Raw genomic sequence first — 25,393 nt, 5'->3', positions numbered from 1 at the left:
TGGAAAAAAACAAATTCTCCTGACCTTTCCTCTCATTCTTATAGCATTAATAACAATAATTACTCTGTTTAGTCACTTCAACAATTAAAGATACGTGGCATATTTTAGGTTTTTTTCTGCAAATAGGCTTTGTGGTTCAAATATTTGTAAAGTGAACGTGTAGTTTGATAAAACCATGGATAGATTACAATCTTATCTGTTTTGGTCTGCTTTGGAAAAAGTACGGATACTGGCATTAGCAGTTAAAACCATGATGTTGTGTGTCAGAAAGTGAGCATGGAACGTCCTGAATTCCTGCTGTAAAGATGCAAAATCCTGGAAGTGCTGAAGTACTAATTTGTTACCTTTCTTCTGCAGCTCAGAAAGTGAATCTGGCTCCCAAAGCGTGTGTGATCAGCTTGTGACCCCCACGGCGTTAGCGGCTTGCACCAGGGTTGACTCCTGTTTTACTCCTTGGTTTGTGCCATCACTGAGTGTGTTGATCCAATTTACCTGTCTGGAAGTCCACCTATGCCATCATCTTGATCAACTTGGCACAGGTATGTTCTGCTTTATGGAGAATAATAAAAACATAGTTCACAGATGCTGCTTAAGCACTCTCCTGCTCTGTGTAGTCCCCATCTCCTCATTCAAACAGGCATTCTTGAAACAAGCCATCACAAGCAGCTGGCAGTGGCACAGGCTGCAGGGTGAAAGCCAGGACTTGTGTGCCCTGAGCCTGTCCACAGGGCTGGCAGTGAGGCTGCAAGAGCAGCCCCTGCCTGCCCCGGAACGGGTAACTGTAGAAGCCATTTGTTTTCCAGAGTCTGATTAGGGACAGCAGGTGCCACTTCACTTTTGAGCCATCTTAGTGGATGAATTTGATCTTTTACATTTTCCAGTGTATTAACAGTACTGTTAAAATACTTGAAGATTTTGCAACCCGCTTAGTAAAAATTCCTTGGAAGAGCTCTGAGAACTGCAGATTTAAGTTATTTCAGTTATGATCACTTTTGGAGCTACATCTGGTTTTGTTCAGTGCTCTCTGTCATTGCATTAATGGCAAATACATTCCAAGAGATCTTTAGATTATTGTCTGATTTTCAAATGCCAGGAATGCTTTCTATGGAAGATGGGCAAACTTCTTGGATCATTTTGACAGGGACAGCTTTCTTTGTGTGTAGGTTTTGTGTTTCTGCAAGTATTATAATATATTCATTATCAAATCATACCAAGACTAACATTAAATGACTAGCAAATAGTTTCTTCTCTGTCAGCTACCTCTATCAGTACGTAATCTTCCTCACTATTACAGTCCATTTTCAGATGCTCAGTCTTTAAAATTAAATATTCTGGAAGAGGCAAAAATCAGATTAAAATCAAGCGCAGCTGTTTTATTTCTCAACATTGACTGAGCTTATGCTGTTGTTACTGTTGTTGCAGCATCTAAAGGCCTTAAGTTTTGGGGCTCCTTTGTGCTTTGTTATACACAAAGGGAGCACAAAAGTTGTTGTATCCATTGCAGTTTGTAGAATAACAGGGCTTGATCCTGGATAGGGATGAATGTTTTGGTTCCAAATCTGTAGAGCACTAGAGCATACGCTAATTTTAAGCATGTGAGTAGTTCCAGGAACATAAATAATAGCATCAATGGAAATATTCACATGCTTAATGTTACGCAAGGGGTGAACGTGCCTTGCAGTGTCTGCTGCCTCAGTGGTCAGCACTTTGCACGACTGAGACTTCAACAAACATGATAATATCTTTTTGTGATACATTTCTCATGTTCGAGTCTCAGGATACTGTTTTGTTTCATTTCTAGTATTATGGGTTAGAATGTCGCATTTCAGTGGGTTTGTGGTCTTGAACTGTCCATAATTGCAGCAAAGACAACTCCCAGTGTGGAGCCTGTTGGCCTGTACAGTCACTTGTCAGCAAATACTGTATTACCAATTTTTATTGTGTTTGTAATGTGCTATGTGTGGAATATAAGATACACCTACTGTAGCAAAAATTCTCACAGAAATATGGTCCCTGTTCCAAATAGATGGCAATCTGGAGCATTCAGCAGTGTGCAGATAAAGCAGTTTTGCTGGCTGGTTTGTTTACCATGAAAAGATTTTGCTCTGCAGATACTTCTTGTTTGCAGCTGCTATTAATTATGATACTGTTTTACATCTAACAAACAGTGTGAACAGGATTCATTTCAGATTTCAGAAATGTCAACTCTTTGATAGATTTACTTGTTTTCATCTTATGTACAAGCAGTAAAAACACAATTTACAAAAACATAAAGAATGCAGCAATGGTTTTAGTCTTGTTTGTTCTTTTACTTTTCAGCACCACCAAAGTTCCTTCAGCCATTTTTATCTGATAAGAACAGGCCATCTGAACTAGAATACATGATAGTTTCCTTTGATGAGCCTCATGTATATCTTCGCCAGTGGAACGATGAGTCAGTGTTCCAGGAGATCCAGTTTTCGACTCAAGCTGACTGCAAACTTCTGGAGTGTCGAAATGTGACCATGCAAAACGTTGTGAAGCCGTTCAAAATCTGGGGGCAGATTGCTGTTTCCAGCAGCACAGCAGGAAGGCTGTTCGACTGCACGATAATGGTTGACCCTATTTTCATCAGCTTTGGCCAATATGCACTTCATTCTCTAAATACAGCAATTCAAGCTTGGCAACAGGTATGCAAAGACAATAATGATAAAAAATATAGCTACTGTGATTACTTTAATAGCAAATTAGAATATCAGCTGCTTTCATTAAAATATTTGAGGATGTAAAAACCCTAACTTATACTGAAATTGTTATTTCCTAATACACATTAATTCTGCGATAGCAATGAAAATTAGGAAAAAAGTGTGTAAAGGTAAATGTAGGCAGAATGGCCTGAATTTCAGTGAAGCTACATGGATTCATATCAGAATAATCAAAACCCAGGTCTTGAAATGCAAAATATTCCATTAATTTATGAAAAGGTGAGTGCCTTTTCATGATACATCAGCTCAGCTCAGTCTGAGCAGCAGCACATATTGTTTCCAGCTACTACTTCCATCCTTATTGAAGTTCAACACTAGTTTCACATTACATTCTGTGCAAGCAGCATTAATGGCTGAAGCCAGTCCCAGTATAAGAAACTTGCTTCTGCAATGACCCCTCAAAGGCCTGTAATTCCCTTACTTCACTATAGCCTTGAAATCAAATCATTCTCTTCATCTGCCTGAAGACCTATGTGGAGCCTGGGAATTAATTACCTATCATGGCACTACAATAACAAAGCCCCCAAAAAAGGATAAAACATCTGTTTTATATCAAAAAATTCTTTTTTAAGGGCATTCCATGGTTTTCTTGTTGCAAAAGGACATTCATAAAACAAGATCTAGTGTGATTTAAATCTTCACAGCTGGCTCAAATATCAATGTGAACAAAAATCTTTGTAGCTCCAATTTCTGTTTTTTGTCATATTTTGAACAATGCTTTTAATAAAAAACAAACAGAAAGTATAAGAGAGTCCTTGTAGGCTGCTAAACCCAAAATATTTCTGACTTAGTACTAGTCCCTCATCTAAGACATGTGTGGCAACTACTGCAAAATGGCCTTCAGAAAGGTCAGTTTCCTCTTAGGATGGGGGGAAAAGAGATCTCTCAGACATAGCTATACATATAAATAAAATGTGGTGCATAAATATTTAAATGTTTTAAACCACATCACAGTGTGAATGACTGACTGACTACTCTGTGCCTTGAAGGAATATTTTGAGTTGAAAAAACTGGAATTGTATATTTGATTAAGTAGAGCCATATGTCGCATGGTATATTGCTGACAGGTACATTCTATGAATAGTTGGTACTGATTTATACATGGATTTGGCAATGTTAACATGAGCCACAGGAGGATATAATTCTGTAATTGTTGCTGTAATTTTCTCGTTTCCTCTCATGTCAGGGGTACTTGCCACCATGTTCTGATGTGGTGGGTATCTAGCCCAGAGTATTTGAGATTAAAAACTTGTGTCGCTTTGAAATTAGGGAACAGTTAACACACAAGTGGGTTCAAAATAGCTTATTAAATTAATTGTTGCCAAGATGTTTTTTATGTGCCTTTACCTCCAGTTTGAGGGGGTTGGCATGCCCTGAAAGGGGAGGGAATACATTTCCCAGTAATAAGCATTGTTTGATGTCTGCTGTTCACACAAAATGCAGTATAAATGCTACAACTAAAAGCATTACTTTAATAACCGGGAAGGGTTATTTGAATTCTCCACATATTTTTTACTGGATTAAAATCTACAACAAGTGATGTTGGAGTCAGTAGACAGACAGATGAAGCATGAAACAATTTGGCCATGCACCTTTAGGTCAGGAGTTCACAAGTAACAGAAGCCCCTGTCAGTGTCTTTGTTTCCTAGATATGGACTGATTGTTGTTGTTGTTATTTTTTGGTGGAGGTTTTATGGTTGGTGGGTTTCTTTTAAATTAAGTAACAGTGAGCATTTTGAAAGTACATTAAGCCTAAAAAGTACCAGGCTTTATACTTCTAAGTCACATGCTGAAAATCTGAGAGGATTAGCACTTTTTAAAAACAGTTTCCCCTTCTGACATATTTCACTGTCTAATTTGAAACCCCTGTTTAACTACAAGCAGTAACTGGCTAATGCACGTCTAAATACAAAGCTAGAGTAATGGGTTTAATAATTAAAGACCTGGGCAAGGAACTTCAATATTGTTATTAATTTAGTTTTATTATTTAATAATAACACAGAGACTATCAAGTGAGATAGAAAATGCATGTTTCCTTTGAACATACATTGGTGGAGCATGTGGGTTTTTTTTCCCTTTATTTGGGCATTTAAGCCTTCGTGAATTGTTTTACAGCCTTACTGTTTTGAGATATCTAGAGACAGAGGTCAGCTGAGAAAACAGCTCTCCAGGTATGGTACGAAGTGTTATTTCTGGGAAAAAGCTTTTCCTTTGTGGTCTCACATAAACCAGGCATAGCAACTCTTTTCCCAAACTCCTCAGAAGTTAGAAAAGCTCCTGATTTAAACCTGTTTTAGACGACTTGAACTTTTTTCCTCAAGGTCAGCGTGGTGCTTAACATTACTGTTGGCAGATGCATAAGTTTTCTTAATGAGCTGGGAACAGTCAAAATGCCGTCTGTGATCGTTGTGGTTTCCCCATCTTTCTACAATAAGCACAAATAACAAAGGGAAAAGGGTACAGGAAGTTCCTACCTGATAATGCCAGGACATTGCTGTGAGAGTAAAGTTTAAAGAATCCTGAGGAAAATGTTGTTTTCTCTTAGAGAGCATTCAAGGGAGACAAATTTCAAAAGACTTTCTGTGAAAAACACCATCACCTGGTGATTGTGTGTGTCTGTGTGTACATGAGAGGGAGAGAAGAAGCTTGCACAAGCCTTCAGTAGCTTGTGAAGCACAAAGAAAATTACTTTGTGCATATGAAGAGGCCTAGGCTTTTATGGTGTGGGTTTTTTCCAGATCCAGAAATGCTTTGAAATAGCTGTGAGGTAAGACACAAGCAAAAAGTCCTGAGACTGGAAAACCTGGTGACTAGCATTATGTGGGATGTTTTTCCCCTCTCTGAATAGAATTCACAAAATATTTCAAAGACCAATAAAGGAGAGACACTTTCCAGGCCTCTCTGAGAGAAAATAACAGCTGAAAAATTATCTAAAGAGGGGCAGGAAATTGTCCCCCAGGAACTGACCCTAATCTGTATCTGATTCAAGCTGTTAATCTTTTGCTGATTCTTTTGATATGTTTTAATTCAGAGAGGGTTTTTTTTCCTAATCCGCACTTAGGTGTTTTCAGCTCCTGGAGTCATCATTCAGCCCTTCAGCCACACAAATGGCCTGATTCTATTTGGTTGAATTGTACCTGGTTTCTCTAGACATTCTTTTCTCAATCAAGATGTCTTCACTCCATCCTTTTGCTGACTCTTTTCTCTCCTTTTCTGCTTACTCTAGAAGCTTCTACTGTCAGACTTGAGCAGCAATGTGGGATCCAGTTCCCTGTGATTGGTACAGGGTGCTGCTGCAGTTCCCCAAGGACAAAGAGGCGTGGGTGTCCAGTGCATAGTTGCCACACTGAGCTAAAGCATCCTCAAGCTTCCTTGATGTTCCTTTAGTCATCTGTTGTTATCAAGACTGGAGGCATTGGCAGCTTTCTCTCAAGCCTGGCAGTAGAGAGCAATGCCCTGTTATGCAAATCTTGGTGTTTCCTTGGTTAAAACTTTGGAACTGTTATAAAATGGAACCTAAAATACCTCCTTCCCTTAACAGTTGTTGTTAAAAGCATTGAATTCTAGTAGCAAATCTAGCTTTCAAGACTAATGATCAATGGCAGTCATTCATCAGCACCAAAACATGTGCAAGTGTATTAATAATTCCTGATAGGATAACATTCCCCAAGCAGAAGTTAGAAGTTCTATGCATGCCAAAAACTCACTGGATTCTCTTTTCCCTCTGGGAAATGCCAAAACCTACAGTCTGTGTTTACTTACTTGACACTAGGTTAGCTACTAAGGTAAAAAGAAGGAAGTTCATCATCTTATGGCATTGTTCTTTCAATCTCTGTGTATCAACAAGAAAATGTATTGGTGTGAAAAGAAAAAGCTTTTCTTAAATTTCCCTGGTGTTGTATATAGGTTTGACTCTAACAATATGCTGAGCTCTGTGAATAGTAAATCCTCCCTTTTAAAAAGAACATTTTACAAAGCTGTAACAGGAAAATACATATATTTGCGGTAGACTTATGGGTATGTGGGTATGGCAGCTTGACAGTAAAAAGTCATAGATCCTCCACTAGAAAATGCCAAAATAAACTCTGTACTCACTGTAAATGACAGCCTTTAGCACACTCAGATCTGCTACTGAATGTGATACAGGCATACTGCTCTGTAAAGAGTTTTGCTGCTTGGAAGAAGTGCAGTTTTGGTTATACTCACCTGGCTCCTGTTTCACAAAAGATACCTGATCTTATGCAGAAGAAGTAAAGAGATTTGGGAAGAAGTTTTAATCTGAATATTCTCATGCTAAAATATTCCTAGGATGAGTAGTATTTGCACAAACCCTCCCAGGCAATCATTCTGACATTCAGTTACAAAAGGAATTACAACCTGCCTTGATTAAGGACAAAGAGGCACAGACACAAACTGAAACACAGGAAGTACCATCTGAGCATCATGAAAAATATCTTAACTGTGAGGGTGACCAGTCAGTGGAACAGATTGCCCAGAGAGGTCATGGAGTCTCCTTCTTTGGAGATATTTAAAAGCTGCCTGTATGGAATCCTGTGTAGCTTGCTCCAGGTAAATCTGCTTTAACAGGGGTGTTGGACTTGATGGCCTCCAGAGGTCCCTTCCAGCCCCAAACATCCTGTAAATTCACCTTAGGTTTTTCTGGAGAAACCAGCAGTGAACATGGATTGGAGGATGCTAAACTGGACATGCCTTGCACACTTCACTTCTCAGAAAAACTTCCACGTACATCACCCAGTAATGTGCTACAAAAAATGCACCAAACTGGTTTTCACGGATAACTAAGGCTGCATAGCGATCTATGAGGAAATTTTTCTCTCCCTCTTGTTTGATCTCTGAATTTCTGCAGTCTTCCAGGCACATTGTTCTCAAAGAGCTAAGGGATCCATATGATTAGAGGCAGGTAAGGTGGTAGCTTTGTAACATACATTTAATAGGTCCACTGAGAGAGCAAGGAGGGGAAGCAGAATCAGCTCTCAAAATCCATGGAGGTTCCATAAGTTAGACATCATGGGAAGAAAGGATGAGAAATTAGTAGCTTAGCTGTGTTGGGAAGAAGGAAACCAACCAACAGAAAAATATTGTCATAACAGTGTGCTAGGAAAGATGGGTCAATAAGAGGTAACAAAAACCAGAAGAAAATGAATATTTTGTGTTAGAACCATTAAATTGCATAAAGACTATCCAAATGTCAGTTTCTTTGAGTAATTGTTGCAGTTGCTAGATTGTTGCTTGTAAGTGGAAGGTGCCAGCCCAGTCGTGACTGGGCAGAAATACATGAGAGATGATCTCCAAATCAAATGGTCAGTCACACTTTGACCTCTCCCACACAGGGGATTATAGCTCATGTCTTCAGGGGTAGAAGACCTGTAGCTGTGGCGATTTTTGTGACTATCATATAGTCTCATTATGCCAACAGAGTGACAAGCAGCCGGATGAAAAGCAGCAAGAGAGGGATGGAAAGATGCTGGAGAAAAAATACTGTAAAATCTAAAATACTTTTTTTTTTTCCTTTTAAATGGCATGATACATTTTCATACCAGTCTCATGGAGCTGTGAAAGTACTCTACTCATGTCTCCTTTTTTTCCTTTAGTTGTCTTTTCAAGTGGCATCAGAAAAAAGGGAATATTCTGCTGATCCACAGCAATATTTCAAATTAGAAGCAGAAGCTGGGGAAGAGGAACTGTAAACCTGTTGGCCTGAGAGCTCAGCTGTCAAGCACTGAGAAACCTCTTCATTCCTCCCTGCTCAGCCTGTTGTACCCTGTCTGCCCTATGTAACATCATTTCCCACTGAATTTAATGTTGTTGAAGTTGTTTACCCAAATTAGAAAAATTTAGTTTTATTGTTGTTTTAAATCCTTAAGATTTGCATTACAGAAATACAAAGTAAAATTGAAGTCTTAGGATATATTTTGCTAACCCAGAAACTAGATTTTGCAGAGATTACTATGAGACCAAAGCTGAGGGACAAGATCTTGCATTTCTGTGTTGTAAGTCGCCACCGGGCAGGCAGCTGCCAAATGTCCTGCAACTGACATTGATTCTTCCTGGCTTTCCTATCCCTTTCCTTTCAGAACCAATGCCCTGAGGCAGAGGAGTTTGTCTTCAGCCATTTTGTGATCTGTAATGACACCCAAGAGACGCTGAGGTTTGGCCAGGTGGACACTGATGAGAATATTTTGCTGGCTACTCTGCACAGTCACCAGTACAGCTGGCGCTCACACAAGTCCCCACAGGTATGTCAGAAACAGCCCTTCCAGGGCAGCCTTTGCTAAAGCTGATGATGGTTTCATGCACTGATTCTTTGGTTTTCTCTGTGGTCTCAACCATCTCTAAAGCTCCAGTTCCTTCAGGAGTCACACACTGGGGCTGCAACACAGAGAAAAGGTAAACAAAGCGTGAGGAAAGCCAGAAGTCTTTCAAAGTTGCTCAAGGGTAGAACTGGATGTGCACTTTTGGTAAAACAAAGCAGTTGTGTGAAGCTTCTGAAAAAAGGAAAGACAACTTGCCAGGTTTCTATAACTAAGTGATCCATGTTTCCTGAGATGTACATTAGAGATTTGGGGAATTTTTTTAACCAGTTGTTTTTACCAGAAGCATCTGTTCACTGAAATTGTTTGCAGAAGAGGGTCAAACTGGACAAAGCTCTCAGTGCTTCCCTTAGAAAAGATTTGAAATTGTCAGAAACACCCCACTTATATAGTTTAAACATAAAAATAGTTTCTGGGTTATGGGATTTTTTGTTTTAAGGATAAACACTGAAACTGAAATAAAATACTTTTAAACTATCAACAGGAAGTATTTCAATGAAACAATACAATCATTTATGTTGGAAAGACCTTTAAAATCATTGAGTCCAACCCAATACTGCCAAATCTCCCACTAAACCATGTCCCTACATGCCATGCCACATCTTTTAAAGACTTTCAGGGATGGTGACTCAGCCATTCCCTGGGCAGCGTGTTCCAATGCTTGACAACCCTTACCATGAAGCAACTTTTCCTAATATCCAATCTAAACCTTCCTGGCATAACTTGACACCCATTTCCTCTTGTCCTGTTACTTGGTACTGGGGAGAGGAGACCAACACTTGGGAAGTAGTAAAAAATAGACTTCTCATCTTTGTTCATCACAGGACAAGAACATAAATCTAATTTAAAAAGTGTTTGTGAAACAGCAAACCCACTTCTTCTCTTTTCTTAGTATATATACAGCTCCTGCTGAGTATGAAATTACAGAGCTGTGCCACCCCATTTGCTGAGCAGTAGTCCTGCCCTGAAAAATTACTAAAATTTTAACAGATCCTAGAGGAATGTGGTGAATGGGAGTTCCTAACTCCTCTAGAGCCCTAGAAAATACCAGTCTTAGCATGTGAGAAAAAAGGCAAATTTTGAATTGTAATTCTAAACAGGACTTGTGCCCACTTTCACCACTGACAAGTTTCAAGTTGCACTGGGAGGCAGAGATGGCAAATTTGCTGTGGTTTTCATTCGCATGTCAGCTGATGGATATGCAAAACTACTGAATTTTACATGAATGTGGTAATCTGTGCAGAGCAAAAACTGCCAAAGTAAACAATTGCAGTTGACACTGAAGTCAGGGCGTAAGTCAAGAGGAAGCCAAGCTCATAAAGGACCATCTTAGCCCAGCAACAGAGGAACTGTTATAAAAAGTGTGTACTGGTGTCATAGTGCCAGAGAGAGGCCTTTGGAGACTTTGAGGCTCTGGAGCAGTCTGTCCCTTTCCATATTTTAAAAGACATGTTTTCTCACACACACAAAGCACCTGTGATGCCCCATCCCACAGGTGACCAAACCAAGTGGTGACTGTGCTCTGTGAAGCTGGGCACGTGTCAGAGTGTGGGACAAGATCCCCACTCATCAGGTGACTTAGGATTACAGTTGTTGTAATTCCCCTTGGTTGTGTGAGGGAGAAAGAAAACTAAATAAGTGTAACCTGTAACTCATAACCAATTATCACTTGCATTTGTAGCAACCACCCAAAATTAGATTTAAACCTTTAAACCTTTTCATAAATTCATGGAAGAAGAAGAAGGAAATATTTAAAGTAATGTAAATAAACTCAAAACTAAGGCTTTCCTCTTAAAAAATTCTTACATTCATTTTCTGCTTACTTACATAAAATTATTCAGTTGTGCGAATCCTCATTTTAGATAGATTTACTAAAGGTGTAGTTCTCAGTATGATGTATATTCAGTAATGGTTCAAACTGGAAGGAGTCTTAAAAATGAAGATTATCTCAAGCAAATGAAAAGTTGAAGAATTAAAGGGACAGCTCGTTACTGATACTTTCTCTTAGTTGCAACTGAACTGCTAAAACCCACCATCAGAATAAATGGAATTAGACATCTAACACCTGGAAAACTTAAACTGTGCTTTCAGTCACAGACTTGAGCAGTGCAAAACATTCCATTTTCACAGCTGCTATTTCAGTTTCATATTAAATGAAAATAAAACTGCCAGATGAAAGGTGGAAAAGTCCATCAGAAGTCCAAATCACACATAAGGGAATGGGTGAGGGGACAGTAGGAGCTTCAGATTCATTTTTCAGATATTCATTTTTCAGCTAACAGTTGGTGATGTCAAAGGGTTTCCCCATTCTGTTTTGCTCTGATCAGATTTAGATTCAATGAAGAACTGGGCTGATAAAAAGTCAGGAGTGTCACGATGGATTCCCATGTCCCAGGAGATGGCAAAGCCAACAGCTGACTCCTGACTCAGCCACACTGCTGGCCAGCAGGCTCCTCTAGTAGGGAGATTCTGCTTCCCTTGTCCCAAACTTTGGTATAATTTCAACACAATTTCTGCTCTCTTAACATTTTTAAACAGCCATGTCTTGCTGGGAAATCTAGAGATGAAAAAACAGCACTGAAGTAATTTCACTGAAACTATATGGGAGCAGAGGCTTTCTACACACAGTTGTGATAGAACCAAATTTTCTTTACAGAGGTCTTGTAAAGAGAGCACCTTGGCATTTCCCTATAAGCCTTTTCATTTGCCAATACAAGTCCTTTGTAAATATAGCATTCAGAATGGCAGTTCATCTAACCAGCACAATCCCTTGTTATTTTAAATCATACAAAAAAGTTTGTTTAAATATTATTACAAATGTTGTCATGTACATTTTTTTAATGATTAATACAAATCCTTGAAATGAAAACAACTCAATCAAGACATCAGGTTGTCCCTGTTGTACTGTGGCACTTTTCTAATTGTTTCCATGCAAAATTATCTAGCAGCTTGTTATCCAAAGGTCAGAATAATGCCCAAGCAAGGACAAACCCTCTGAGTGTCATATTCATGGAATGCTAGATGACTTCATAGTTATGAAATTATTTCATTTCTCATGATAATTCCTGACTTGCCAAGTTAGTGAATTTTAAGAACTCTGAGAGCAGATTGTAAGATAAATGTGAAATAATCCATACTTCTGGAGTCAGGGACTTCCCTCCAGGCATTAGTTCATACTTGACTTACTTGACTTACTCTTGGGGATAAAATGAGTTAGGACAAGGTCTTAGATACCACATTCTCTTACTGGGAAAGAAAACCAACTTGCACAACTTTGGCTGGCTCATGTTTCTTGTTACACAGGCACTAAGAAGCAGCGGTTGCCATGAAATACTTTATTTAACCTCTGCAAAATGTTTTTTTAGTATGGCAAGGCAGTTCAGTTAAATGAAAATAAATAGTTTTAAAAGGATTGTATTTCTTCTACATTCACATCAATAAAATTCTCCATTTTTCTTTTGCTAATTAAGAATAGAGATGCAGTAATTGCCCATTTAAATTCTTTAACACAATTAAATATATATACACCTAAAATATATATTTTAGCAGATAGTTTTATAACTATTTATTTACATTTAGAATTAATTTTATTATTAATGAAACTATAGACTAAAATTTTAAAAATTTCAACTTTTTTATGTTACAAAACAGTTATAGCACACTAAGGATTTGGATTTATCAGCTCTTGATGGTGTCCCTCCAACTGTTTGGCTTAACTTAAAGCTCCTTGCTTCCTTCATTTTTTCCCTGCCTGGATCCTTTACATTTCAGGGAACCTAACCTTTCCCTTTTAACTTTCACTCTGATTCCTGCAAGTCTCGCTACTTCGGCTAAGATTTCAGAAATAAGTCTGAGGTCCGATGCTCGCTCTTCTACACCACTCCATCCCCCCCACATTTTCCTCAGATTTCACGAGGTTTTGGCCCCCCTGAGGGATAAGACACCCCCAATTGTATAGTCCCTTTCAGAGTTGGGGTGGGTCCAAAACTGATGGTATTTGAGGCTTTAAGCAATTCTATCTAAAGCTGCCAGATTTTGTGAGTTCCTTCTGCAGATTTTAATGAAAGTTAGAGGTCTGTTAGATATCATTAAAAGGGAAGAGAAGATACATCATTCCTGTGCTCTACAGACAACACTGGCTCCTACATTATTATTGGATCAAGTCTGCACTCCTTATCTTGATCTTCGCATTGTTTTGTGGGATGGGCCCCAGTTACATCAAAAGTCATGTTTGTCTCCAAGACAGCTGTGTTTTTTAGATGAACTGGAGCATATGATACATAGGGTGAAACTCTGAAGTTAGAAGAGATCAGATCTTCCTAGCAATTTACTCAGAGTTAAGGAATTCTGTCTTGCAAGACAGTAGGCAATTGGAGGGTCCCACTAGGGATCACAGCAAATGTAAAAACCAGATATCCATGTGAGAGTCCCCTGAATGCATTCTGCGGAGATTGTTTGCTTATGAACAGACAGCAGAAATTGTCTATAATGTGCCAGTTATTACTAGTTGTTTTCCCCACACTCAAATTTCAGCAGAGTCCTCTGAGGAAGCCCAGTGATGGATTTAAGTTCACTGGTGTGCTTTCTATGCAAAACATAATGTTGCAGAGTAAAAGTTTTAAGAAAGTAGCAGTTCTCAAACCTTTCTGTATTCTCCCTCCAGGGTTACAGTAACAGTTACACATTTTCACTTTTCATCATCTTTAACTTGAAGCAGCAGATATAATAGATAAAATTTCAGTTGCTATATTGAATTGGCCAGTGACTTCAATGAGAATGTGGATATTAATAAAATATATTTATTTCTTATAAAAGTAAGTACATATGCCTGAAATTGTGTCATTTTATTGCTACTTTATAGAATTTGAGGGAAAATAAATCTATCACTTTTTTGATTATACACTTACAAAGTCTTGAGTAGATATTAGTACTGGTTAGTACATTATTAGTACCTTCATTGGAACATATTTAAAATTTTTCTTATTTTAAATAGTGTGCCTGTGAACACAAATTCTAAATTTTATGAACATACTTTTTAAAGGCTACTGTAGTTTTACAAATAGCAAATTTGCTATATGAGAACTTCCCCCTTGTTCTACCAAAAAAAAAGACTGAAACTGAATTTTGATGCATGTTGCAGCAGGATCACAATTCATGGTTATTTACTTCCAAGTTGCTGTTCTTTTAGATATTGGGTTATATAATGTAAAATATTACGTGCAGTAGTCTGGGTTCAAACCTTAGAAACTGTAATTTATATATCAGTTGTTATTGGGATATTTTCCCTTTTTACTGTTTAGGAAAGTTACAAGTTCTCTGAAAAATCTTTTGTACTTTACATAATCCTCCCCAGGTCATTAGAGAACATCAGGCAAAAAAAGCTGTATGTTATTTTATACTGTTCACACAGTGTGAAGAGTGCTATTGCTTTTTTTGTGGTTCCTGCATTCTAAATCAATGCTCATACTGTATTACATGTAATTGAATTTCTAGATTATATCTGGGGCAGATAAGGATTAATATTATCCATGAACATTTATATTTTGGTTACTGTTCCTTAACCAAAAGACTTTTCTGCAGTGTGTAGGGTGGGTGTGAGGTTCAGGTCTGATTTGCAGGTAATGTTGAGGTTCACAACATCTCCAGGACCCTCCAGGGTCAGAGTTTATCTGCCAAATGTGACCTTTTTTCTACTAGACAGCATGAGGGTGATGGAAGTTGCCTTTTTCCATGCTCTGTACTGGCTTTCTGTCCTACAAAGGCCAATGGCATAGAACTGGCCAGATCTCCCAGGTCACTTGAGAAAATGAAGCCAAAGTGAAATTCAAGCTGTTTTTGTGGCCACTGCAGCTGATGGTATGCAGAATAAATATTTCATTCATTATTTTTTCCAAATACTAGTTGGTTTTATTTTTGTGAATCTTAATCCTAATAAAGAGCCACCTTGTATTGTGAAAACACAGTAAAAAATACTAATCAAGCTTCTCCTTTAATTTTTCAATTAAAAATTTCTTTAGCTTCAAGTCTTAGAATTCAGCTCCCATCTCCAGAGCTACATTTCCTCTGTGCTGCTGCATTATTACAGCTTTTATTTCACTATCTTCTATCTTTTAAAATAACAACTGCTCTCACACCATTTAGCAGGTCCTCACCTGATTCTTCCCAAACTCTCAGAATTCATAGTGATTACCCTTGTTCCCCACCAAAAAGAAACTTTTCCTAGTTTCACTTAGAAGACAAATACAGTCTAAAGAACCTTGGTGAAACCAAGCTAAATCTGGTGAATCTACAAGCAAAGTAGAAATCAAATTTGCATCACTAAGCATTTTGAAGGCTCAAGCTTTGAATTACTTATACAGCTGGAAATTGATGCCTTTTCTGAACAGGCTGAATTCTTAGTGTCACCTTTAGTCCCCCATTTTATTCCTCATGCTTTGTCATATGACACACAGCTTTATTTACTCAGATCATAGCCTTCACTCACACATCTAGCTGAAACCCAAGTAAATTTTGAGGAGCACATAGAAACATTCTGTGAAGAGGCATGATAAAGACATTATTTTAAAGATAGTGCTTTTCTAGCCATTTGTTCCAGTAAAAGCAGTTTCATCTTAGTCTGCCTTCCTTGAAGTAATTTCTATTCCTCTCAAAACAGAAATCCATAATAGCTAAGAATTACAAATCCAAGTCTAGTCAAAACAAAACTCTCTGGGTTATCTGCTGGTATATTTCCCTGACAGAAAAAGCAGAAATCAAATATTTACACGAATGAGTGCCTATCTTCACGTATACAATAGATAGTATGTTTAAATTCTCTCTAAGCTACAAATTTTCACTTATCAATGGATTGTATTTCTTAGAATGCTTTGAAGTCTCTTTTTTTGAACCTTAATGCAATTAATTCTCTTTTCTCCTAATATATGTCCCATACCTAGCTATATTCATTGAACTTTTTTGAACAGAGTGTGTAATAAATTCTTAGAATTAGCATAAAGCTTGATCAATGAAAGAGTTAATGACAATTATTGCAAATCTTTAGTATCAGGTCACTTTGATACCTGTTTGGTCACAGTGAGGTGCAAATAAAACCAAGGTTCCGGGTTCAGTCCTTGTATGGGCCATTCACTTAAGAGCTAGACTTGGTGATCCTTGTAAGTCCCTTCCAATTTAGAAAATTGAGTGAGTCTGTGAATCTGTTTTCTGCTAAAATGATGCTAATGTCTGATTACTTAGTTCACTAAAAACACTGCCATTATTTGTAGACATCTTTTCCAGAAATCTCACAATTAAATCATCATTCATAGATCCTTTTTTTGTTTTCATGGAATGTAGTTTCTTGGCTCAAAAGTAAAGTTACACAGCACCCAATTCTTATACTGTTAGGTCATTAATACAAATTTATTAGATATCTTTAAAGTAAATTATGAAGGCCGTATCCTTCGCTTTTACCAGTATGCAAATTGTATGTTTGTTAAATAAGAAAATGCCAATAGCTCTTCTTTATTTTTCTTTCTGAATCTTGAAGTTAAATGCAGACTAATCATTACAAAGAAAATTAGTAAGGCGGCATTTGGGAGCTATTGAATGCTCAGGGAAAGCTGACAGCATGTTCCTTGGGAACATTCAACTGGTGAGCAAAGCTGTTTATACAGGGTGGGAGATATCCTAGTGTTGTAGCTACATGTAATTACTAATTGTCAATTATGGCATTTACATGACGTCTATTTTGGAGCACACAGTATTTTGTGGGCCTGTAGCTGAGGCTGACCACTTAAGTACCTTTTCTCATTATTTGGCTGTCATTTCCAGCTACCGTTCTCTCCAAAATAAACAGTTTTCATTTTTCTCCTAATTTTCATATGTGATGAGATTTATTCCCAGCTGCCTCTGTGAGAAACTGAACAGATTCCAGCCACTGCAATTGGATTTTTTGGTTGTTGTTTTCTTTTTCCTTTTCTTTAACTAATGCTTCAGAATCTAAGTGACATGTTTGTTTAGTGTACAGCCTCCCTCAACATAACCTTGAAAATAAAGCTGTGCCCACACGTGGGCACATCCAGATGCCTGTCCTTGCGCACACGGGCACGTATCAGCCTTTGTGCTTCCAGCATAAAACTCATTTGAATCTGAATGCAGCAGTCATCACTCTTGCAAATTCAAAAGCCACCCACTGAATGGATGTTATTGTTCTGTGTGTAACTTGTGCTGAGGATACCACAAATTGCAAACAGGCTACTGAGTTGTAATATCTTTGAAAGTTATTGCTGTGGTTGTTTCTTCAAACAGTGAAGGAAACCCCAACATCCAGCCCTTCACTAAGTCCAACTGACCAGACCCATGGTGAATGCTATTTGTTTCCTTTCTGGAAACAAATCATGGAAGAGCACAGTATTTACAAATTTCAGTTTTTGCTAGTGTAAATAATCAATCTTTGGGCCTGATCCTGTTCTCAATTACTTAAATTAATTAATGACAGATGTCCAAAATCAGAGTGAAATTCAACCCTCAAGAGAGAACTCCCACAAGGCCTTCATATGACTGTTTTAAAGAACTTAAGTGATGCTTAGGCTCTGTGCTGGCCCTCTGCAAAGAATAAATTTTACCCAGAATGCTTATTGCTTTGATCCCTTATATAAAACTCACATCCTTAAGTTTGCACAGCCACAAAAGATCTATACAGAGCTAAAGAGCCAGATCTTCAGCTGGTGTAAATTTATGTAACTTCATTGACCTACATGGAACAGTACCAATTTTCACTACTCTGGCTTAAAGAATCTCCATGGGACAGAGGTAAGTGCGTATGGTGGGTAAATGGATGAAAGGCTCTTCAAATGATGAAAGACTGTATTGCTCTGGAAGTGATTTAAGTTAAACTGGAAAAAAGCCACTCCTTTTCCGGAATGAATCACATAGGGAGTATAATTATGCAGTTAAATTTCTTCTCATGAAGTCAAGCTTGAATTTACCACCACATTTGTGTAAGAAATGAAATGTTTCCCATCTCTCAGCAATATACCACATTCTGCATTTAACAGACACGTATATGCAAGCTATACAAGTCCTTCTTTATTTTTGAAGAGAAGGGTATTCGTAATTTTCTGTTTTATTCTGAAGGCAAAAAATCTGGTATGGAGCTGCATTCATATCACCTTGCTGGTAATAGAATGGGCTTCTAGAACAATTTCAAAGGGAGTGAAGAAAATCTCTTATTTCCTGTTTTATGCTCTCTAGTCTACTTGCCCTTTTTTTTGTGAACAGTTGTGTGCCTATATGTTAAACATACTGCTAAAGCAGGTAATTTATAGAAGTGCATGATTCAGAGCCATTTTATGGTATTGTTGCTTCTTCTGATTGTGTCTGAAATCACAGAATTACAGACTGAATGGATCATTCAGACAACTGGTGTGCTTAGCATTGCTGAGATTTCAAACCAAGAATATTTCTCTGTCATGGGAATTTATATCCTACTGCAAGGCACTTTTTTTTCCCGGTTATGTATTGAAGTCGTAATTTCTTTCTTTCCAGCTGTTGCACATCTGTATTGAAGGCTGGGGAAACTGGCGGTGGTCTGAGCCATTCAGTGTGGACAATACAGGGACCTTCATTCGCACCATCCAGTACAAGGGCCGGACAGCATCACTTATTATCAAGGTTCAGCAGCTCAGTGGAGTGCAGAAGCAAGTAAGGATTTGATCCAGTTAGGAAAAAAATAACATGAGTAATTTAAACTGTTGCCTATTCATGAATTAGTCACTTTGTTATTTATTCTCTCCTACTGGGATCTGCAAAAAATAAATATAGTAGTCTTTTGGGGCTATTTGGGGGAATTTTTACAATCTTTTTCTTCACTTTGGTGTCGATCTTAGCATTTAAAAGCTCAGTTACCAACATGTATTTTATATGCTCCTGTAAACATCCCTTTGCGTGGTTCATAATTCTGACAGTGCTGTTACATAATCTCTTACATGTTTTAAGCTCTTGAGAAACAGATTTTTCTCTTAATTTTTTTAAGAAACTGTTCTTAATATATTCTGGGTAGTAATTTAGGCTTACATATTTTTTTAAGTAAAAGAATTACCAAATTAACATTTGAAAATCAGCTGCTGTGCAATAACTTTACTATCTTTGTAAAGAGATGTGTAATGACACTGCAGCCGTTCTGCCTGCATTGGCAGAAGCCAGAGCATGTGGTGGACAGAACATGCTCAGCTCATGGATGTGGCAGAGCTGTACTGCACAACTACAGCACAGCTGACCAGACAGGAGCAGTGCCTGGTGTCACTGACAGCCCTGCTGAGATTTCACAAGGTGGGCTGTAGCTGTGTTGTATGCCCCCGTTCACGAAAAAAGGAATTATGATGGTTGTACAGGGGGATACACATGCAATGGTGTTCCCTGGTATAGCTTGGAAAAATTCAGCTACATCTCTACAGTAAACAATTCATGCATGATGGACAGCAACAACGCTGAGTCTAATCTCGTCATTTTCTAGGTGTGTGCCCTTAAGTGCTGAAACAGTTACAGTAATTTAATGAAATTCTAAGCTTTAAAATGTCAGACATACTGTGAAAGATCTGGATCATTGGCTTGTGATGGGAATGTGAGGTATCCCTAGAAACCTTTCTGAAGTACATCCCTGTGGCTGCTCAGAAATGTCTCAACATTCAGAGACCATCACAGAATTCTTAAAATCCAAACCAGAACTGTCAGCCATGGACCATACTGCTGAGTTCAGTGGGAAGGAAAGTGGATACATGTTTCTTTCAAGCATGGATACTGCCTTTGCAATATTTCAAGCATTTTAATGCCTAGATTTCTATGAAATTGGACATACATTTGGCCAATAAAAATAATGTTTTACCAGTCACTGCCTTCAGCAGTGCTTGGGGAAACCTAAAGCAGGGAGATTATTCTTCTACAGATTTTCATTCTCTAATTCAATTTTGAATGGGTTTTTTTTCACAATTGTTTACATAAGAGCTGTATTTCTTGTGTGTTTTAGATCCTAATCTGTGGAAGACAGACAGTCTGTAGTTACCTTTCTGAAAGTATTGAACTGAAAGTGGTTCAGCATTACATTAGTCAAGATGGACAGGCTGTTGTTAAAGAACACATCAACTGCCTTGCAGCCAAGCAGAAATTGCCTTCATATATCCTAGAAAACAATGAGCTCACTGAGTTGAGCGTGAAATCTACAGGAGATGAAGACTGGTCCCAAGATGTATGTCTAAGTTCTAAACACACAGAACACAGCACTGTCATTCAGGTATGACGAGAAATGGGTATGTGGAGGAGAGCATTAAAAATGGCTGAGAGAACAGAGCACTGCACATTTAGACTTCTGTTTCATATAATGAAATAGTGAATGATATCCTGAATAATGATACTGTAATGCTGATCTTTCTACAAACAGGTACCATCTTCAAAGAGTTCAATTACATATGTGTGGTGTACAGTTTTGACTTTAGAGCCCAGTTCACACGTGCAACAGCGATTAGTGAGTACATTTAATGTTTCTGAAATCTAAATGTTCAAGTCTTATGTGTCATATAATAAATTAAGGTCAGAATGACCCACTGTAACCATTTATTAATAGTTTGTTTCAACGTTGTAATACTGAAATAAAATTGCTTTAAATTGGTGTATTTTTTTCTTTTCGTAGATTGTTTTCAGCCCTCTTTTCATTGTAAGGAGCCATCTTCCAGACCCTATTATCTTACATATAGAGAAAAGAAGCCTGGGACTGAATGAAATGCAAGTGATTCCAGGGAAAGGACAAGAGAAAGCACTGCAAAATATAGAACCTGATCTTACACACCACCTGACTTTTCAAGCCAGGTAAAATCCTCATTTTCCTTGAAAATGGTTCATTTTTATGTAAAAGAAAGAATAACTTACACTTAAACTTCTTTTGCATTTTTTTCTGAAAGTGTGCCATGCCCAGAGGGGATATGACTGAATAAGCATATGTAGCTGAAATTGTATTGGAGGAAATATTAAATTTGGTGTAACGATCCTAAGCACACTGGCATTTGTTTAATTAAGCAGTCCGTATTCTTATGTTTTAAAAAATAAATGTTTGAATTATCTAGAAATGGTCTTTTGAGAATACTGAAGAGTCTTTAGGGTCACTACAGTGTGATAACAAATCCATGCATGTCAGTAAATTCTCAAGAACTTGTTGGACATCGTAACTTGATTCATCCATGAGAGTGTTCTTGCTGCAGAGTACACTTTGGAAGCCTCATTAGAGAAAATGTTGATGCTCATGCTTGATCTTGTGCAAGTGACTGAGTTTGTTTTCAATAACAGGGAAGAAGATGATCCATCCGAGTGTGCAGTCCCTATCTCAACGACTCTGATTAAACAGATAGCAAGTAAATCCAATCCGGGTGGCAGCGTCAGCCAAGTGCTCTCTGAGTTCTATGGCATTGCTAGTCCTCCCCAGCCTGCATGGCCTTATAACAGGAAGGATTCAGACAGGTAATTACTTGCTAAACCTTCTTCATGACCGTTGCATTGCCTTTCCAAATAAACTGAAACCACATTCTGGAAGACTATATGTGATGAACGTCGAATACATTTTCAGCAGTTACATAATTCCTGCATGTAAACTGCAGAATCTGTGGCAGTTGGGGAAAAAAAATTAGGTCAGCCTCAGGGCTGCCCTTGTTTACACTGAGAAGATTGCATCAGTATGGATTTTTTAAAAATGGAACCATTCTTTTGTGAATGCACTTTCTTTACTGCAGCTCTAGAGGCTGTTGTTTATTCAGCTGCTGTTTATTTCAGTAGACAAACAGGAGTTGCTGTACAAGTAGTTGTTGGGCAAACAAAAAGGAAATGTGATTTGATGACTACAAAAGTCACAGGTTTAGGGCTGAATGACAGTGGTAACTTTGTTAAGGCATTTATTAATTGACTAAATTCAGGCTGAACTTGTGGAGTTAAAAATATGCCTTTATAGCCTACACCTATCTAGACCTTTCTGACAGCACCTCAATGTGTTCCAGAGTGATAAGGTAAGAAGAGAAGTTTTACTACCTCACAATCAGAAAAACCTTGCAAATTTCTGAAGAAGACATCTTAGCATTTATAATCTTGAATTCATTATTCCCTTGACTTTAAGTTTTTGCTTATTTGTTCTTGACAGCAGTGAACAGCTCTCCCAGTGGGATAGTCCAATGCGGGTAAAGCTGTCAGTGTGGAAACCCTGTGTGAGAACTCTGCTGATTGAACTCCTGCCCTGGGCTTTGCTTATCAATCAGTCCAAGTGGGACCTCTGGCTGTTTGAAGGAGAGAAGATTCTTCTTCAAGTACCTAGTGGGAAAGTAATTATACCTCCCAACTTCGAGGTAACTATGCCATTCACCTTAGCAGGCACAGGTCTGCTAAGCACACTGATTCTGAAGAATTGTTACTACTCCAGATGTTTTCCACTTTCCAGTTACTGTGTCTGTTTGTCTGTTAGTCATATGATAAAGTATAGCAATAACAATGGGAATTCACCCCACTGACTGAGTCACCAAGTGGGTAGCACAACATACTTGGTAGCAATGTTTGAAAAACATCCTAAAGATGCATAGTTAAAAATTGTCCACAAGACACTGTAGGAAGAAGGCCTTCATTCCATGAGCAGCCTTTCCCCTCCTCTCAGTTCAGCCAAAGAATCTGCAGCATGGCTGTAAGGTAGCAGCCCAAGAAGGTTGCTATAAAGGCCAAGTAAAGACTTTGTGTCAATGTGTCACTTGAGAAATAGTTGACCACAGTAGCAAAATTGACAGCCTGAAAGGCATACTTGGTTTGAGGGCACTTTGTGTAATGCTATTTCATATCTTTTAATGTTACCAAGAAAATTTGATTAATGACACAGAATGAATTACAATAGAGGAAGATTTTTTTTTAGAATGCTTGCCTTCCTTAATTCAGTGTAACAGATCTTCCCACATATCTTGGCCATGCACTTTTTTTTTTTAATTATAACTCTGACATTCTTTAATTTTGAAATATTTAAGGTGATTTGACACAGCAGCTTGTTAATTCCATTTGAGCAATCTGATAGTTCCTGTTTATTCTGTCATCTTTTTCCCCTCCATGTATGTCTGTTAATAAATAAAAGGTCTTCCTAGTAACACATCTCAGTGTAGACCACAGCCTTGATTCCCTGTGAGGATCAGTTCCTTATCCACCTTGTGGTTTCATCTATCCTTGTACCACATAGAAAGAATCAGAGGGAGAAAGGCAGGAAAGTGTATTCACTGCCTACTGGAAAGTGCATTTAGAAGTGTAGTAGAAATGTATCAAATTGTGAACCACTGACGATCAGTCCTTTTTTCACTTGCAGGAAGCTTTTCAGGTTGGAATATACTGGGCAAACACTAATACTGTGCACAAATCAGTGGCAATTAAACTGGTTCATAATGTGACCTCCCCAAAATGGAAGGATGCTGATAATGAGGAAGTAGTAACATTGGATGAAGAAGGTTTTGTTGAAGCTGAAATTAAACTTGGTGCTTTTCCAGGTCATCAAAAGGTTAGAAGAAAATTATGATGATTTGTAACTTTATCATGTAAAAACAAAGTCATATAGGAGATAAAACAATCAAATGTATGCAGTGTGAAAGCTTCTCCCTAATTATGTTAATATATGTCCGACATAAAGAGAGTATAAACAATGTATGAAATATAATTTAAAGAATTAGATTGCCAAAAACATACTGTGCAACCCATAAAAATAATACAATATCTCCTGGAAAAAGAATTAATGAATTTTCAATCTTGTTTGGATAACATTGACAGATGCAACTTCGAAAGTACGTGATGTGGCTCCAGTTACAAAGTGCATGAATATAGAGAGGATTTCTTTGATTAGAAAGAGAGCAGCACTTCTATTGCTACATTTCCAAATCAAAATACCTTTTGTATTTCTGTGTGACTTCATCACAATTTTCATTTCATCACAATTTCATTATCTTACAGTTGTGTGAATTCTGCATTTCTTCCATGGTTCGACAAGGTATACAAATTCTACAGATAGAAGATAAGACAACAATAATCAATGATACATCATATCAAATCTATTATAGGCCACAGCTTTTTATTTCCAAATCCCACTCAGGAGAAGAGGTAAAGCACTGTAGATACTGGTTTTGTTTGTCATCTGTGGAAAATGGTTGTTTATATCAGTCGCTGTATTTAGATGAGCTGTATATAGCAGAGGTTAGAACCTGGAAATCTTTAGACATAATAATCATAAAGTAATTTATATCACTTAGAATACTGAATCCTGGGTAAATTCAACTCCAGTAATTAACTGTGCTCAGAAATCTGTGCAAGCAGCAAATTCTTGCACATTGCAGAATTAGTTCTGCCTGTTCTCCATCTGTTCAGGCACTAATGGCCATTTCAGTAAAATAGGCAATGTAATCCCTAGTAGCTGTTGAAAATGTTCTCAGAATTTTTACTGAGTTTGTGTATAAAAGAGGTATATTGGCCTGGCAGGCTGAAAACTTTTTGTTATCCTTTTGGGAAGATTCCAGTTATCTGAGCAAAGCTGCAGAACTAGAGATGTGCCCAAAGTTTATGTGTTTCATAGCCTGCATCAAATTGTGAATATCAGTTTTCTAATAATCTCACAGAATATTTAAGGACTAGCTTGCAGGAACTAAAATGTATGCATGGTCAATATTTTTTAATCAACCATTTATACATATTTATTGGAGATTACATTTATAGTAAAATATGTGGAAAGAATTCTTAGGGTCCAACTTAATAGAAGAGCTGGCAGATGAACAAATTTTTAAAGCTCTTGTTTCTGTATTGTTTTCCTTCTGCTTTAGTTTTCTTCACATCAGTATCTACCGTTGCGCATCACACATTTTGTAGCAGTCTAAATATAGGGAATTGGGAGAATGCTGAGGCTAAAATCCATTCTTATTTTTGTCACCCATTTTGAATGGATTTTGTTCACACAATTGTGTTACAGGAATGTAACTTGATTTTGGTAGAGCTATGTTGTGCTACTGAGAGCTATGTTGTGCTACTGTAGATCACAGAATTATAGGCCTTAAAGATCATCTAGTTCCAAACCCCTCAGCAGGGGCAGAGACATCTTCCACTAGAGCTGGTTGCTCAGGACCCCAGATAGCTGTGCTACAAACCTATCCCTGAAGACAGAATTTGGCCAAGTAGCCTTTCAGGCAGCACACTTAGTGCAACCATTAATTAGTTGTGGTCATTGGCTACTTGAGAGTGTTCTGTGCAAAATTAACATGAATAAACCTCCTTTTAGGAGTCAGCGTGCCATGTTACCACCCC

The 25,393-nt window shown here is 37.9% G+C and overlaps 1 protein-coding gene across 1 annotated transcript in view; it reads left to right on the top strand.

Moving 5' to 3' along the window:
- Positions 1 to 25,393, top strand: part of VPS13B (vacuolar protein sorting 13 homolog B) — a 429,435-nt gene that overhangs the window by 373,342 nt on the left and 30,700 nt on the right. Inside the window, exons 41-51 of the mRNA XM_058820123.1 lie at positions 358 to 539; positions 2,320 to 2,669; positions 8,840 to 9,001; positions 18,602 to 18,757; positions 20,079 to 20,342; positions 20,490 to 20,573; positions 20,739 to 20,914; positions 21,389 to 21,559; positions 22,230 to 22,431; positions 23,421 to 23,609; positions 24,056 to 24,202. Coding sequence (XP_058676106.1) covers positions 358 to 539; positions 2,320 to 2,669; positions 8,840 to 9,001; positions 18,602 to 18,757; positions 20,079 to 20,342; positions 20,490 to 20,573; positions 20,739 to 20,914; positions 21,389 to 21,559; positions 22,230 to 22,431; positions 23,421 to 23,609; positions 24,056 to 24,202 — 2,083 coding nt within the window. The remainder of the gene's footprint in view (positions 1 to 357; positions 540 to 2,319; positions 2,670 to 8,839; positions 9,002 to 18,601; positions 18,758 to 20,078; positions 20,343 to 20,489; positions 20,574 to 20,738; positions 20,915 to 21,388; positions 21,560 to 22,229; positions 22,432 to 23,420; positions 23,610 to 24,055; positions 24,203 to 25,393) is intronic.

Source organism: Ammospiza caudacuta, chromosome 1 (genome assembly GCF_027887145.1).
Source record: "Ammospiza caudacuta isolate bAmmCau1 chromosome 1, bAmmCau1.pri, whole genome shotgun sequence".
Taxonomy (NCBI): Eukaryota; Metazoa; Chordata; class Aves; order Passeriformes; family Passerellidae; genus Ammospiza; species Ammospiza caudacuta.
Note: the sequence above shows the minus strand (reverse complement) of the source record. Positions and strands in the feature narration are given on the sequence as shown.